Here is a 13135-nt window from a genome sequence, read left to right as displayed (position 1 = left end):
TAAGGCACTTCCAAGGATATGACAAGTACCAATTGTATTTTTCCTCTCATATTTGCATCCAGCAAAGTCTGAGTACGAATATCCCACCAAATTACATATACTTCTTTTAGGGTACCATGGTCCTACATCAAGTATGCCTTTAAGATATTTTAATATCCTCTTCACGGCAGTAAGATGTGACACTTTAGGTTTTGACTGATAACGTGTGCACAAATAGACACTACACATAATATCAGGTCTACTAGCAGTAAGGTAAAAAAGGGAACCAACCATACCTCGATACTTAGAGATGTCAACGCATTTTCCAGTCTCATCAGTATCAATGTATGTTCCAAAACCCATAGGAGTGGCAATAGATTTGCAATCATCCATTTCAAAGCGTTTCAGCACATCCCTACAATATTTAGACTGACAAACAAAGATGTCATCCTTGAGTAGTTTAATTTGTAGTCTAAGGAAATAGTTTAACTTTCTCATCATGGACATCTCAAACTCCCCTTGCATCATCTTATCAAATTCACTACACAAAAGATCGTTAGTAGAACCGAAAATAATTCATCGACATATATTTGGATAAGTAACATATGATGATTTATTTTCTTAATAAATAAGGTAGTATCGACCTTTCCTTTTGTATATCCTTTATCAGTTAGGAAATTTGTTAGACGATCATACCATGTGTATATATAAAATAAATATAATAACAACGTTACATTTACCAAGGATTTTTCTTTTGATGTTCTAAACATAGGTAACAAGGCCTTTGTTAATTGAATATAAATATTTTGAATATCCACGTGCTATGTGCTTTGAACAATCATTGTCATGATAATACATTTATGCTTATGGTTTTCAAGCACTCCTGCAAAACAAATTAAAAGGATTTTCTAGGTACCTAATGTGGTTTGGGTCCTGTGGGGTTAGCACCTTTCTCAACCCAAACATATTGGCCATTTGGAATACCAACATTTCTAATATGACATGAATTAGGAGTCTGGCCAACATTTTTACAATAAAAGCATGTGGGTGATGTTGATGCATCTTTTGTTTAGACTTTTAGAAAGAATGTTGATCAAGATTTTCTTTAGAAATATTATGCATACAATCATTCTTAGTTTTCACAAAAGTATTCTTTATCATACCATGAGTTTTTCGGCTATTTGTGTAGCCTAGATCTCTTCGGTCATTGGTTTGTTTTTGAATATTTAAAATATTGTCCAACTTATGAGTATTCTTCTTGAAAATATTCATTTCTTGATTTAATAAAAAAAATTACTTTCAAGAGTATCACATTTTGGACAATCAATGCACATGTCATTTAATTCAAAAAAGTGTTATGTAACTCATATACGAAAATGTATCATTTGGTTCATAGTTACTAACCTTTTAATCTTCATTTGAATTGTGTGAAGCCATCAAGGAAATATATCTTTGCTCCTTAGTTTTGAGTTCTGCATTTGAAGCATCATATTTATCTTCTAATATGGCATTTGTTCTTCTATACCTCTTGTCCTTCTTTCTTTTGAATGTATGATGCTTCTATAGGGCTGGACAAACACATTTAAGATAATCTAGTTTTCTACATATAGAGCATGTAGATTTTTGCTTTGATGTTGATGCTTCACTATTTGTTGCAGACCTTTGCACTTAATTACTTCCAGGCATTCTTTCTAGAGTGTCCCAAATTTCTTTTGACGATTTGCAACTTGACACTCTAAAAAATTATTTTTCTCCTAGAGTCGAAGTAAGAATGGTTTTGGCTTTAAGGTCATATTGGACTTTCTTCTTATGTTCATCATTCCACATGAGTTTTGGCTTTACTTCCCTTTCACGATTAACAAATGTGAAGGGTTCATAAGGTTCTTCCTAAATCGTGTTCCAAATATCCAGCTCTTGAGATTCTATAAAGATTCTCATCTTGGTTTTTCAGAAGTCGTGGCATTCTCCAACAAATCTTGGAGGACATTTGATGTTGGAACCTTCTCCCAGAAATGATCTTGAGACCATCTTAAATACAGGATCAGGTTTGAGAATAGATTACTCAAAATAAGCTCTGTTTCGAATTGTAAGTTCAAGATGCCAACTAAGAGGCGTGAATAAGTTGTTGGGAGAATATGACTGATTTTTCTGCTGTAATATCAAAGTGTAAGTGCAGCGAATTATTTATGCAGAATTCAATCAAGTAAAGCAAAAAGTAAAAGACAAGAATGAGTAGAAGAGGAGTACACAAAGAATTTTTATACTAGTTCACCTTCTTGTCCACTGAATGTTACATTCAGTACTGTTGCCACACAAAAGATTTTCCCTGATTCTTTTGTACCTTACACACTCATAACTTATCTACCCTTGAAAATTCCTTTTTCAAGTGAACTCTTTTCCAATCAACCATGATAATCTTCCATGAAGAGGAGACACGATTGGAATGAAGCCTATTCAATTTGGATGAAAGTTGTTCATTTGAATTTGAAAATATGGTTTCAACAACTCTGTGTAATTGATTGTCACGTCATGGTAATCGATTACCCAAAAGTTTTGTTCAATATGATAATTGATTATTACAATGAATTAATCGGTTACATCAATCAGTTTGGTTTTGTAATTGTTTTTTCAGTCAGGTAACCTGTTACGCAGTTCTAGTAACATGTTACCAATTGGCTCACAGTTGAGGTAACTTGTTGCCTAGTTCTGGTAACATGTTAATCAGGTCAAGTAACTCATTACTTAGCAATTTGACTTTGCATTTTAGACATTTCTAATTCTTTAAATATGATTTTCATTCTTTGTGCATTGCAACTAAATATTTAAAGTGAGTGTAGAGATAAAAGTACCTATATGAAGACTTAATCTATAACTTTCTTGAAACTTGAATCTTCTATGTTTTCATGGTCTTGTTCCTTTTTTTTTGTAATCTTGATGTCTTCATTCAAACCGTATCAAAGTCAAGAGCAAGATCTTCTTCATATAACATTTTCTTAATAAGTGTATATATAGTTAATATAAGATAAAATTTTAATTTAAACTTTAACCATGTAACTAACAAACGTCAAAATTCTATGATGTCAAATACTAAACAAGGACTTGTTGTTTCGAATTGTATCCCAAACTACATTCTGAATTGATGAAAACATGTCATGTGAATTAAAAAAAATTCATTATTTTTCTATTTTTGTTTTAATATCATTAGTTTTAGACATGATTTATGACACAATTTAGGATAACAAATCCATATCTATCAAAAACTAGCCTAGTAATAGTATATATAGATGATAGATGATTAGAAAGAGAAAGTATCTCAGGTATTTATATTTTAGGGTGGAATGGTCTACACTCTAAGAAGAGGTTTGTCTTCATTTTGGACGATATTAGTCCTCTATATTTAGACTATCTTTATCTTGTGGGTAAAGTGAACTTGTACTAACTTGCCTTTGACTAGATCATATCGTTATTTCCTCTAGTTAGGTCGATATTTAGGACATTATCCACATTCACACTCGTATTAACCTAATATTGTCTTCATGATAACGGGTGTTATACTTACGGGAGCACATCTACTGTCTCACTTTGTGTACCATTCCATGTACCATTAACTCTGATTGGTTGAAAAAAATTAATTAAGTTAAAATTATAATTATTAAATATTTTTCTGATCAATCATGTTTTTACATATAGTGACACAAAGTTGTGGTAGAACATGTTCTCACTCCTACTGGCTAGCCAGTCTTAGACCCGAATTATTGTGTAAACGATGGAGACATTCCAGTTATAATTTAGCAACCCCCGAGTTAAAAATAAAACAACTAAAATAAGAGACAAATATAATTTTGCATACTTTTAATCATTCATTTACCATACCTAAACCCTTTCTAGACCAGCCTGTACCAGTCCGAACATTTGTTTAAACAGTGTAGAACTCAACCTCTGACCCTCTTTTTTTTTTCTTAGAAATTTCCATCGTTGACCCACTTTCACCTTCAATTGTCATTACAAAGAAACCCCTTTGCTCCATTTTCCAGTTTCAAGGCTTTGGTATTGTTTCGTTGAGAATCAGTGACCTTATTGGTGATGATGATTAGTTCCATTATTACTGCTTGGATCAATGACCTTTCAGCATGCATGGGGTGAGCTTTCCTTTGTTCTTAATATTGATATTTTGATAAATATTATCCTCAATTTGCTTGCTTTAATTAAATTGAATGGAATCAATGAGTTTCAATTTCTGCAAGTTGTATCTTTTGTGTAATTGTTTTGGATTTGGAATTTAATTACTTGCTCTTAGCTCTGTTTCCAACATTAACACTACTAATAATACTTTGTAATGTCTATTCATCCAATGATTATTCGACCAAGTTTTTCATAAGCTCAGTCTAATACAACCACGTTGAGTGAAAAAAACTCAGATTTGTGTTGTTTTAGTTCTGTTTCCAAAATTGAGAGTTTTACTGCTTATTTTAGTAAATAACCAAATATGATAGTTGGACTAAGGGTCAATTGGTAATTTTTCTTACATCTCCTATAGGAACCGAAGCGATCAATTTTATCTCTTTCTTAACTTCTGCGTAAATCATATGTTTGCAGTAATGGGGATAGAATTTTCTCAATTCTAATCAACCAGTCATATTGCGTTCTTTTCATTTTTGTTGAATTCTATTGGAAGATCACACATTTATTGTTAATTAGGGACTGATTTGCGTTTTCCGTTTTTAAGGAAAAGAAAATGTCATTGGAATTGGCAGACATTATTTTTCTGGGTAGTTGACTTGTATAGGAAAAGGGATTCTAGCATTGAATTTGAATTAGTCATTTGGGGAAGCAAAAGTGTATGTTTTCCATTAAATAATGCATTTTGGTATAAGAAAAAATATTCTAAACAAGTGTTTTGTACTAATCCTTGATGCTTTCATCCTTTTTGGGGTGCAAACTAAGTGAACAGGTACTGATTTCTGTTTAAGCTTTTGGCTGATGATTACCATGATAGGTTAAACAGTGATATGAAATGGGCTGAATGAACAAGGCATTTTGAAAGTGAACATGGGATCTTTAGCAAATAATTGATATAAAAACTTCTAAGATTGCTTATTTAATTTGACTAATTTACAATAATAACCAAGCCTTTATCCTATTAGGTAGTCGACTACATGGGATTGAACGATGTCATAATGCTTTATCATAAACTATGTTTATTAACAAAACATTGATTTTTAAGTCTTTCTTAATCATTTCGCTTATGGTTTTTCTAGAAAGTGGAGTAGCCTCCGTTTGATCTACTCTCCTTATAAGACTTCTATCGGTCTCCTTCGCACATGTTCAAACGACCTGAAATACCATTTTACCATCTTTTCTACAAAAGGAGCTACTTCAACTTTCTACCTAATACATTCGTTTTTAATCCTATTTTGTCTAGTGCATCCATTCATCCAACATAACATTCTCATCTCTTCTACAAGGCGTCTATTGTCTTATTGACATGTTATCGCCCAACATTCAGTCTCATATAACATTGCAAGTCTTATAGTCGTGCGATGAAATTTCCCTTTAAGCTTGAGTCATACATTTTTATCACATATGACACTTGAAGCACTCCGCCATTTCAATCAACTCACTTGAATTCTATGGTTCACATCTCTGTCAATTTTCCCATCGTCTTTTATAATTGATCTCAGATACCTAAATCTAATGACTTGTGATATCATATGATCCCCAATCTTTATCTCTACATTAGCGTTTGTTTGCCTCTTGCTAAACTTACACTAAATATATTTTGTCTTACTTCAACTTATATGAAATTTATGTGTTTCTAAAGCTTGTCTTCACATTTCTAACTTCCATTTTAATTCCTCCCTCCCTCTCGAGTCTCCCACTAAGATAATATCGTCCGTAAAAGACATGCATTGTGACACTGATTCTTGGAAATCACTGGCTCGAGACTAATTTATTTTACCATAAATTAGTGTATTTGTACCTACATCACTCCCTGGTTATATATTTGATTTTTGCCATGAATATTTGATTTTACAGTCAGCTGGATAAGCGGAAATATTCAAGATTTAGTTTATTTGATTTAGTGGAATAACTCTCAGAAGTCAGAACCTATCCAGATTGGCTGAATATGGAATACCTTCATCAGTATATGTTCTAACAATTAACCACTAGTTGTCTTGAAAAAACACAGAAAATATCCAAGTTACATTGATAAGATGGCACTGTTCACCAAAATATATGAACAATCAATGTGTAAAGTGTCAACTATTGTGGATCAAGAAAACAAGGTGATAATGATTTTTGTGTTGGAAAGTTGGCTTATTGGCTCAAAGAGAAGTTGTGCTAAACTTTGCGCTGAACAATCTGGGAAATGAAGAAAAATTATGTTTTCGCACTAGGTCTTGTCTAACTTCCTCAATCACTTTTTTAGGCACAGGGCAATTTGTTAACTGCATTAAACAATTAACATCTAGGATAATGATTTGAGATATATTGTGTTCTTGTTGCTGTTAATAACATAAAACATAATGTGAGCATGTTTTTCTATTCTATTTCAGGCTCAATTTCCGAAATGCTTTAGCTTTCTTTCCAGAGAAGCTAATCTACTGAAGATTGATTGTTATTATATAGGCTATGCATTGGCCTATAATTGCTGATATTTAACTTGTTTTATAACAAGCAGTGGCTGTTTTGGATGCTGCACAAAACCGACGCCAATTATAGCTGCGGATGAGGCCGCAAATGGACTAAGAATTCAGGGGCAGGCGGTTAAAAAACCAACCATATCAGATGGCTTTTGGAGTTCGAGCACATGTGATGTGGATAACAGTACTGTTCAATCTCAAAGAAGTATCCCCTCTGTTACTACATTAAATCAAAATCTTAATCATAGCAGTGGAACTTCTTCAGAAGGAAATGATCCTGTATTTGTAAACCAAGGCGAGTTCTGCATTAGTTCTTTCTTTTTCCTCTAACCAATTGTTTCAAAATTTATGAAATTTTTTAGCATAAAATACTCCTGAGAAAAATCTCTTCACTTGTAAAGAAAGGCTGCGTACATCTACCATTTACAGACCCACTAAGTGGGAGCCTCCAACACTGAGCTGCCTTTAATTTTTAACATAGAATACTGTAGTTATTTTGGGTAAGACAAGGACCCGGATAGGGAAAGGGAAAGTAGACATGCCATCAGGCCCAGTCCTATGGCTAAGGTGGGTGCTGTTGTCCAACAAGGTCTTGGTACATGGCATATAGATTTTTATGTGCTTTGTTCATTACTTGGAGATAGACACCATTTTCTAGAACCCTTTTATTTCAGTTTACTTTATATATAGTCACCATATATTATTTTGAAGATTTAATTTTTTGCGTTTCAATGGAAAATAAAGGTCAATTTCTTGTCGATGATTTATAGTCATACTGTCATTGCAGGTCTTCTCCTCTGGAATGAGAGCAGGCTTAAGTGGACTGGAAGTGATACACCTAGGAACCCAACCCGACAAAAGCAGCATCCCAGATTAAAGTATGGCAATGACCTTTAAAATTGAGCCACTTGATAAACTGCTATTGACCACACACTGTAAATACAAAGTTGGATATCATCTTATAGTGCTAACTTTTATCATGGGATAATCATCAGATGGGAGGAATGATGAATAATCATCTCGGGTAGTTCTACTAATGGTTTATGGCCTAATTGCTGAATAACCTCATTGTAGAACCTTATTTAGATGTATTTTAATGCGCAGTCTACACCTTTTGCTTGCATTGGTGATGTTCTTTCAGTTTGATTTTTCCGGGACATCGCGATTTCAGCACAAATCATATAGTTTTAGGTCAGGGTGCATATAGCTATCTGATTGAAAATATGTTCTTGATAGCTTTACACTTTATATTGCTTTATATGAAGTTTGCAACTCTGCATTAATTGTGCTTTCCCTTTGTCTTTCTAAATTTTCTCCTCGGTAAATGACTTGTAGCGTAAATGCAACTTACGAAAGTTTGCTCACAACAAGACGGCGTTTTCCCAAGTCTGTGCCTTTGTCTGTAAGTATCATGTCTATGATTATAGTTGTTTCTTGTTTGCATGGGTTGTGAGGTGAGAAATGTAAAATTACTAATTGATACTTTGATTTTCAATACATAGGAAATGGTTGAGTTTCTGGTGGATGTTTGGGAGCAGGAAGGGATGTATGATTGAGATTTCAGAGATTAAAATTCTGGACCTGCCTTTAAGTTGTAGGCTTCAAAAGTTCTGTGTATAGTTTTACAGAGTTAAAAGATCAAACATGAGTTTGTTTCTGCTTCTCTTGTACATGATTGATGTAAAAACTGATATCTGAATTGCTCAATTGTTACTGTTTCCTGTAATTGTTATGAATACCTTTTTTACTTCCCTCTTTTTCACTCTACACAGAATGTCTTTGATAGAAGTGTCTATTGTTGATTCATTTTCTGTATACTTCTTTTCTTATTAAAATTGTAATTTCATGATAAAACCCCTAGTTTAACACATAAGAGAAACTATTATCAGTAGAAGTTAAAAACTAACTTATTAAGGATATATAAAGTATTCTTTTTTTTGTACTATGAAGTATCCCTCACCTCATGAGAATATTTTGGTCTTTCTAGAGATCTAACATATCTTGTACCACTAGACTAACACTTTGTTGGTATATACAAGTATTCTAATAAACTATGATAAAATAAAAACACAGACTACCAATTTCAATTGTAGAAAATATATTTTTTCCTTGAATAAGTTATTCTTCTCATATTTATTTATTTCCATTACTATTCACTTATTAAATCAATGTAAAAACTACCATCAAGGGTGTTCATTTTGTATTACATGTGACCTTAACAATGTAAAATTGTTGTAACAGACAAGGTATTCGGTTCTTGTTAGAGTTGAAGAATGAATCTCATACCTTAATAAAAGAAAAAGAAGAAGAAGAAGGAGGAAGAAGAAGCAGAATATGATAAATTCTAATTCTTTCTCTGTTTTACTACTGATTATAAGTTTAATTTTGTTAATGGACTTGGCTCTTGTTTTAGGCCTACTTTCTTTGCTTTTGCCTTTTTAGCAAATCTCTTAAGTTTTAATTAGTTTAGTTAGGTATTCTAACCAACTTAGTTTACTATATATAGATACATCTTCTTCCTTCTTGTAATCAATGAGAATTCTTGCTAAATAAAAGTTCCAAAGGTTATTCATTTCTTTTGTGTGGGATACCATGTTCTTTAACATGGTATCAAAGTTTGCATAAGCCTTGATATCCTATCATTCCGCTGCTAAATCTCAATCCAGTCACACATCTTCTTCAAGGTTCCCTTTTATCTTAGAATATTTCTCGTTTCTTCATCCTTTTCTCTTTTTCCTCTGAAAATGGAGAATAGATCCATAACTATGTTGAATCCCATGCAAGATCCGTTTTCCCCCTACTACATGCCTCCCAGTGAAAGTCCCAGTGCAATCCTTGACTCCAAACCACTTAATGGCGACAATTATCATTCTTGGTCTTGTGTTATGTGGATGTCTCTCAAAACAAAGAATAAGCTTCAATTTATCGATGGATCTCTCCTCAAGCCATCGATTGAAGATCCAAGTTTCAGTACGTGGGACAAAGTGAACACATTGGTGGTTTCATGGTTAATCCAATGAATAGATGCTTCAGTTGTTCAAAGCATTATCACGATGGAAACGACTATGGAGATATGGCAAGATTTGCATGAAAGGTATTACCAAGGAGATGGTTACCGTATCTCAGAATTGCTTCGTGAAATTTACTCCTACAAACGAGGTAATCTTAGCATAAGAGCCTATCATACTCACATAAAAGGTTTATGGCATGAATTGGATAATTTTAGGCCAATTCCTGGATGTTCTTGCACACATAGATGTAAATGTAACTTGATACCCACTATAAAAGGCTATAAGGAAAATGACTATGTTATTTGCTTCCTTAATGGTCTTAATGACCAATATGAAGGAGTGAGGTCGCAAATCATGTTAATGGATCCACTCCTTACAATTAACAAAGTCTTTTACATGTTAATTCAGCAAGAAAGACATATTAATTCTCAATTTGGTGAACCAAGAGCCCTGATGAACATAGTGGGCAGTGAATCTAATAGCAATGATTTTGAGAGAAATGCAAGAAACAATAGAGGAAGAAGTAGAGGAAGAGGATATCAAGAAGGAAGGAGCTTAGGAAGATCTTCAATTGGCAGAGGCTCCAAAGTATGCACCTTCTGCCATAAGACTGGACATACTGTTGATCAATGTTTCAAAAAGCATGGATTTCCACTTGGAAATTTCAAGAATTACACTATTAACAACATTGGAGCTGGCTAGCAAGATGAAGTGAAAGAACAATCTATAAGCAACAAGAGTGGTGGAGGGACATCAAGAGTTAGTATTACTCCTCAACAACAAAAAACTATGTTGTCCATCTTACAACATACTACCACTCATAGCACTAACCAATTTGCTACACACACTGCCAGTAATAATGCAAAAGAGAAAGGTATGAAAGATATATCGAGTTCTTATACTAAAGTCTTTGATTGGTTTCTTGACACATGGGCCACAGACCATATATGCCATACACTCTCACAATTTCAAACTTTCAAGCAAATCAATATTGATTTTTGTTACATTGCCAAATAGTAGTCAAGTTTCTACCAATATCTCAGGAAGTGTTGCATTTTCTCCTCAACTATACTTGATAGATGTGTTATACATCCCATGTTTTACTTATAATCTGATTTCCATTTCTAAATTAATCGAGAATATCCCATGTCAATTGACTCTCTCTAAAAACATTTGTAATATTCAGGATGAAGACCTATTCTGGAAAAAAGCCTCAGTTAATCGATTAACACTTTATCTTAATCGATTAACTCGTAGAAAACAACAAGTTGTGAAGTGGCTTATTGCTCAGCCACTCACTGATAATTAGATACAAATACAGAAAATATACTTGAACATAATTAAACTCAGTATGACAATGTTACAGTTTCCAAAATTATCAGCTACAATTAGGTAATTATTACAACTTGAAATTAAAGAGATTAAGGATAGAAAGAGCCTGCTAAAAGGAATTTTATCATGGTTCATTTGCGGGTCCACTTGCAAACTACATCCAGGCCTCCTCTTCCAATCTCGGGAGATTTTTTCACTAATATTGAAACGAATGTATTTTTATATGCACACTTCCAACACACAAACTTAGATGCTCCCTTCTTGAATCCAAGAACCTAATTTCTCAGTTTCACTCACCTAATCGCCTAAGAAAACCTTTCTTACGATCTAGCTCTAGCCAAGAAACGTTCTAAACTCAAGACCTCTAAGTCTTAGTGAAGACTTGTTAAGTTTCTTTGGTGGTACGACACCAAGAGACGATTTTCCTTATTACAACACTAAAAATAGTACAAAGAACAGAGTATTATCAAGCACAATATAGCTCAAAATATCACAAGATTCACAATTAAGCATGAATATGTATGAGTTAATTGATGTGCGAAAACAGAGAATTTCTATCCTAGAATTCTTATAAAGAAATGCAAGAATCATGTAAAAGAAGATAACAAACTCTAAACCCTAAACCCTAAGCCCTAAGCCCTAAGCCCTAAACTCAAAACCCAAAACCCAAAACCCTAATTGATTAAGGATATGCATTTAATCGATTAAAATGACAGAATACAGTAAATGAACAAGGTGAATGGCATGAAAAGTTATACAACTACAAATTGAGCATGGAATGATCAAGAAATATTATTATAGCCTATTTACAACAGACTCAATCAAACATAAGAGATGCAGATAACCAGTCACGGTCAAGTACCATTAAACAATATTCATATTATATATGACATAGATATGCATATAATATAGGCAATATAATACAAAAATCAGCAATGATTAAAGCGCAATATGATATCATGCATATCAAGTGATAAGAGTTTAGAAAAAGTAGATGGAAACTATTACAATCCAAACAAAAGCAAAGAGGCAAAATGTCTCAAGAGTACAACCCAACAAAATACATGAAAAAATAGCCAATAGAAGAACTAAACCAAAGGAAGCCTAGGGTTTAAGGTCTTCTAATCTAAGGATACGGAGGAAGGTCGCTGTCATGAGGAATGGTCATACTACTATATCCCTGAATGAGGACTCTCAACTTCTTAAATTCTGCACAAAACCTATCATTCTTTGCTTCAACAATGTTTTGAACAAAGCTCCTCATAGACTGATAGTGGTTATCAATGTAGGCGACCTGTCTTTCCTCAAATTGCTCCAAATATGTATGATACGAGTCATTCAAAGTCTGAAAATGTAGATCCATTTTACTATTCAGCCTTTGCTCCATTGCATCCAACTGAGCTCATCCAAAGGGTGGTACATGCGGTGCTGTTCTAGACGACTCCCCATGAGTTCCTGCATTAGGCTGATTTGTTCATGTCTGATCCTCATCTCTAGATAAGTCCAAGTCCACAATAGTGTTATAATCCTCTTGGTATTGTCAACTATTTCCATACTTGTAAATACCCATCTTGTGGATCAAACTTCCACCAATCAGGTGATCTTTATCAGAAGACTCCATGATGATGGTATCAGACACATTAATATGCAGATAATCGATGATCCTCGAAATGAATATGCTATAGGGAAACAACTTGGATTATGATGTTGACACACTATACATGACCTTCAGAATCTCCTTAGGCCACTTAATCATGACAATTTCCTTAACAACATACATAAATCTTAAGTCATTCACAATTGGTTGTGCATGATTTGTGTTTCTCTGAACTAAGATGTACGCTATCAGATAGTGCAATAGTCTATTTTCCATAGATAATGACTCAACTTTTGTTAATTCTCCTTGGATATACATATGGGGACCTCTCAAACAAGACTTATAAACCTCAGTAGCATAGAATGAATTCTTGACCTAGTCGCAATTACCAATGCTAGCACCATTGGTGAATAAACCTTCCACATTCATGAAAATATCCTCACTCAGCTCAAATAACTTTCCAGAAACCAAGGAATAATACTTGCCATCCTTGTATATGAAGTTGGCATAAAATTCTCTAACTAAGAGAGGGTAAATATTTCCCTTCAATTCCAAGAAGGTGACAGCTCCTT

General features: G+C 33.6%; 1 protein-coding gene across 2 annotated transcripts; it reads left to right on the top strand.

Moving 5' to 3' along the window:
* LOC109326221 lies at nucleotides 4032-8245 on the top strand. 2 transcript variants are annotated; one of them, XM_019558920.1, is made up of 6 exons: nucleotides 4032-4118; nucleotides 6662-6840; nucleotides 6889-6918; nucleotides 7411-7501; nucleotides 7959-8025; nucleotides 8126-8245. In XM_019558920.1, exons 1-6 carry the CDS (start codon nucleotides 4063-4065, stop codon nucleotides 8177-8179), a joined length of 477 nt encoding a protein of 158 aa, XP_019414465.1. In that variant the 5' UTR covers nucleotides 4032-4062; the 3' UTR covers nucleotides 8180-8245. The 2 variants fall into 2 exon arrangements, with proteins under 2 accessions (XP_019414465.1, XP_019414464.1); XM_019558919.1 differs by having other exon boundaries at nucleotides 6662-6918.

The sequence above is a fragment of the Lupinus angustifolius genome, chromosome LG14, assembly GCF_001865875.1.
Source record: "Lupinus angustifolius cultivar Tanjil chromosome LG14, LupAngTanjil_v1.0, whole genome shotgun sequence".
In the NCBI taxonomy this organism is placed as follows: Eukaryota; Viridiplantae; Streptophyta; class Magnoliopsida; order Fabales; family Fabaceae; genus Lupinus; species Lupinus angustifolius.
This window is presented reverse-complemented; position numbering and strand designations above follow the sequence as displayed.

Bases quoted from the DNA above. Each gene is read 5' to 3' on its own strand.
- LOC109326221 (XM_019558919.1), top strand. From the start codon at position 4,063: ATGATGATTAGTTCCATTATTACTGCTTGGATCAATGACCTTTCAGCA. The intron at 4,119-6,661 runs GTGAGCTTTCCT...TATAACAAGCAG, and splicing joins GACCTTTCAGCATGCATGGG to TGGCTGTTTTGGATGCTGCA. The intron at 6,919-7,410 runs GCGAGTTCTGCA...CTGTCATTGCAG, and splicing joins TCCTGTATTTGTAAACCAAG to GTCTTCTCCTCTGGAATGAG.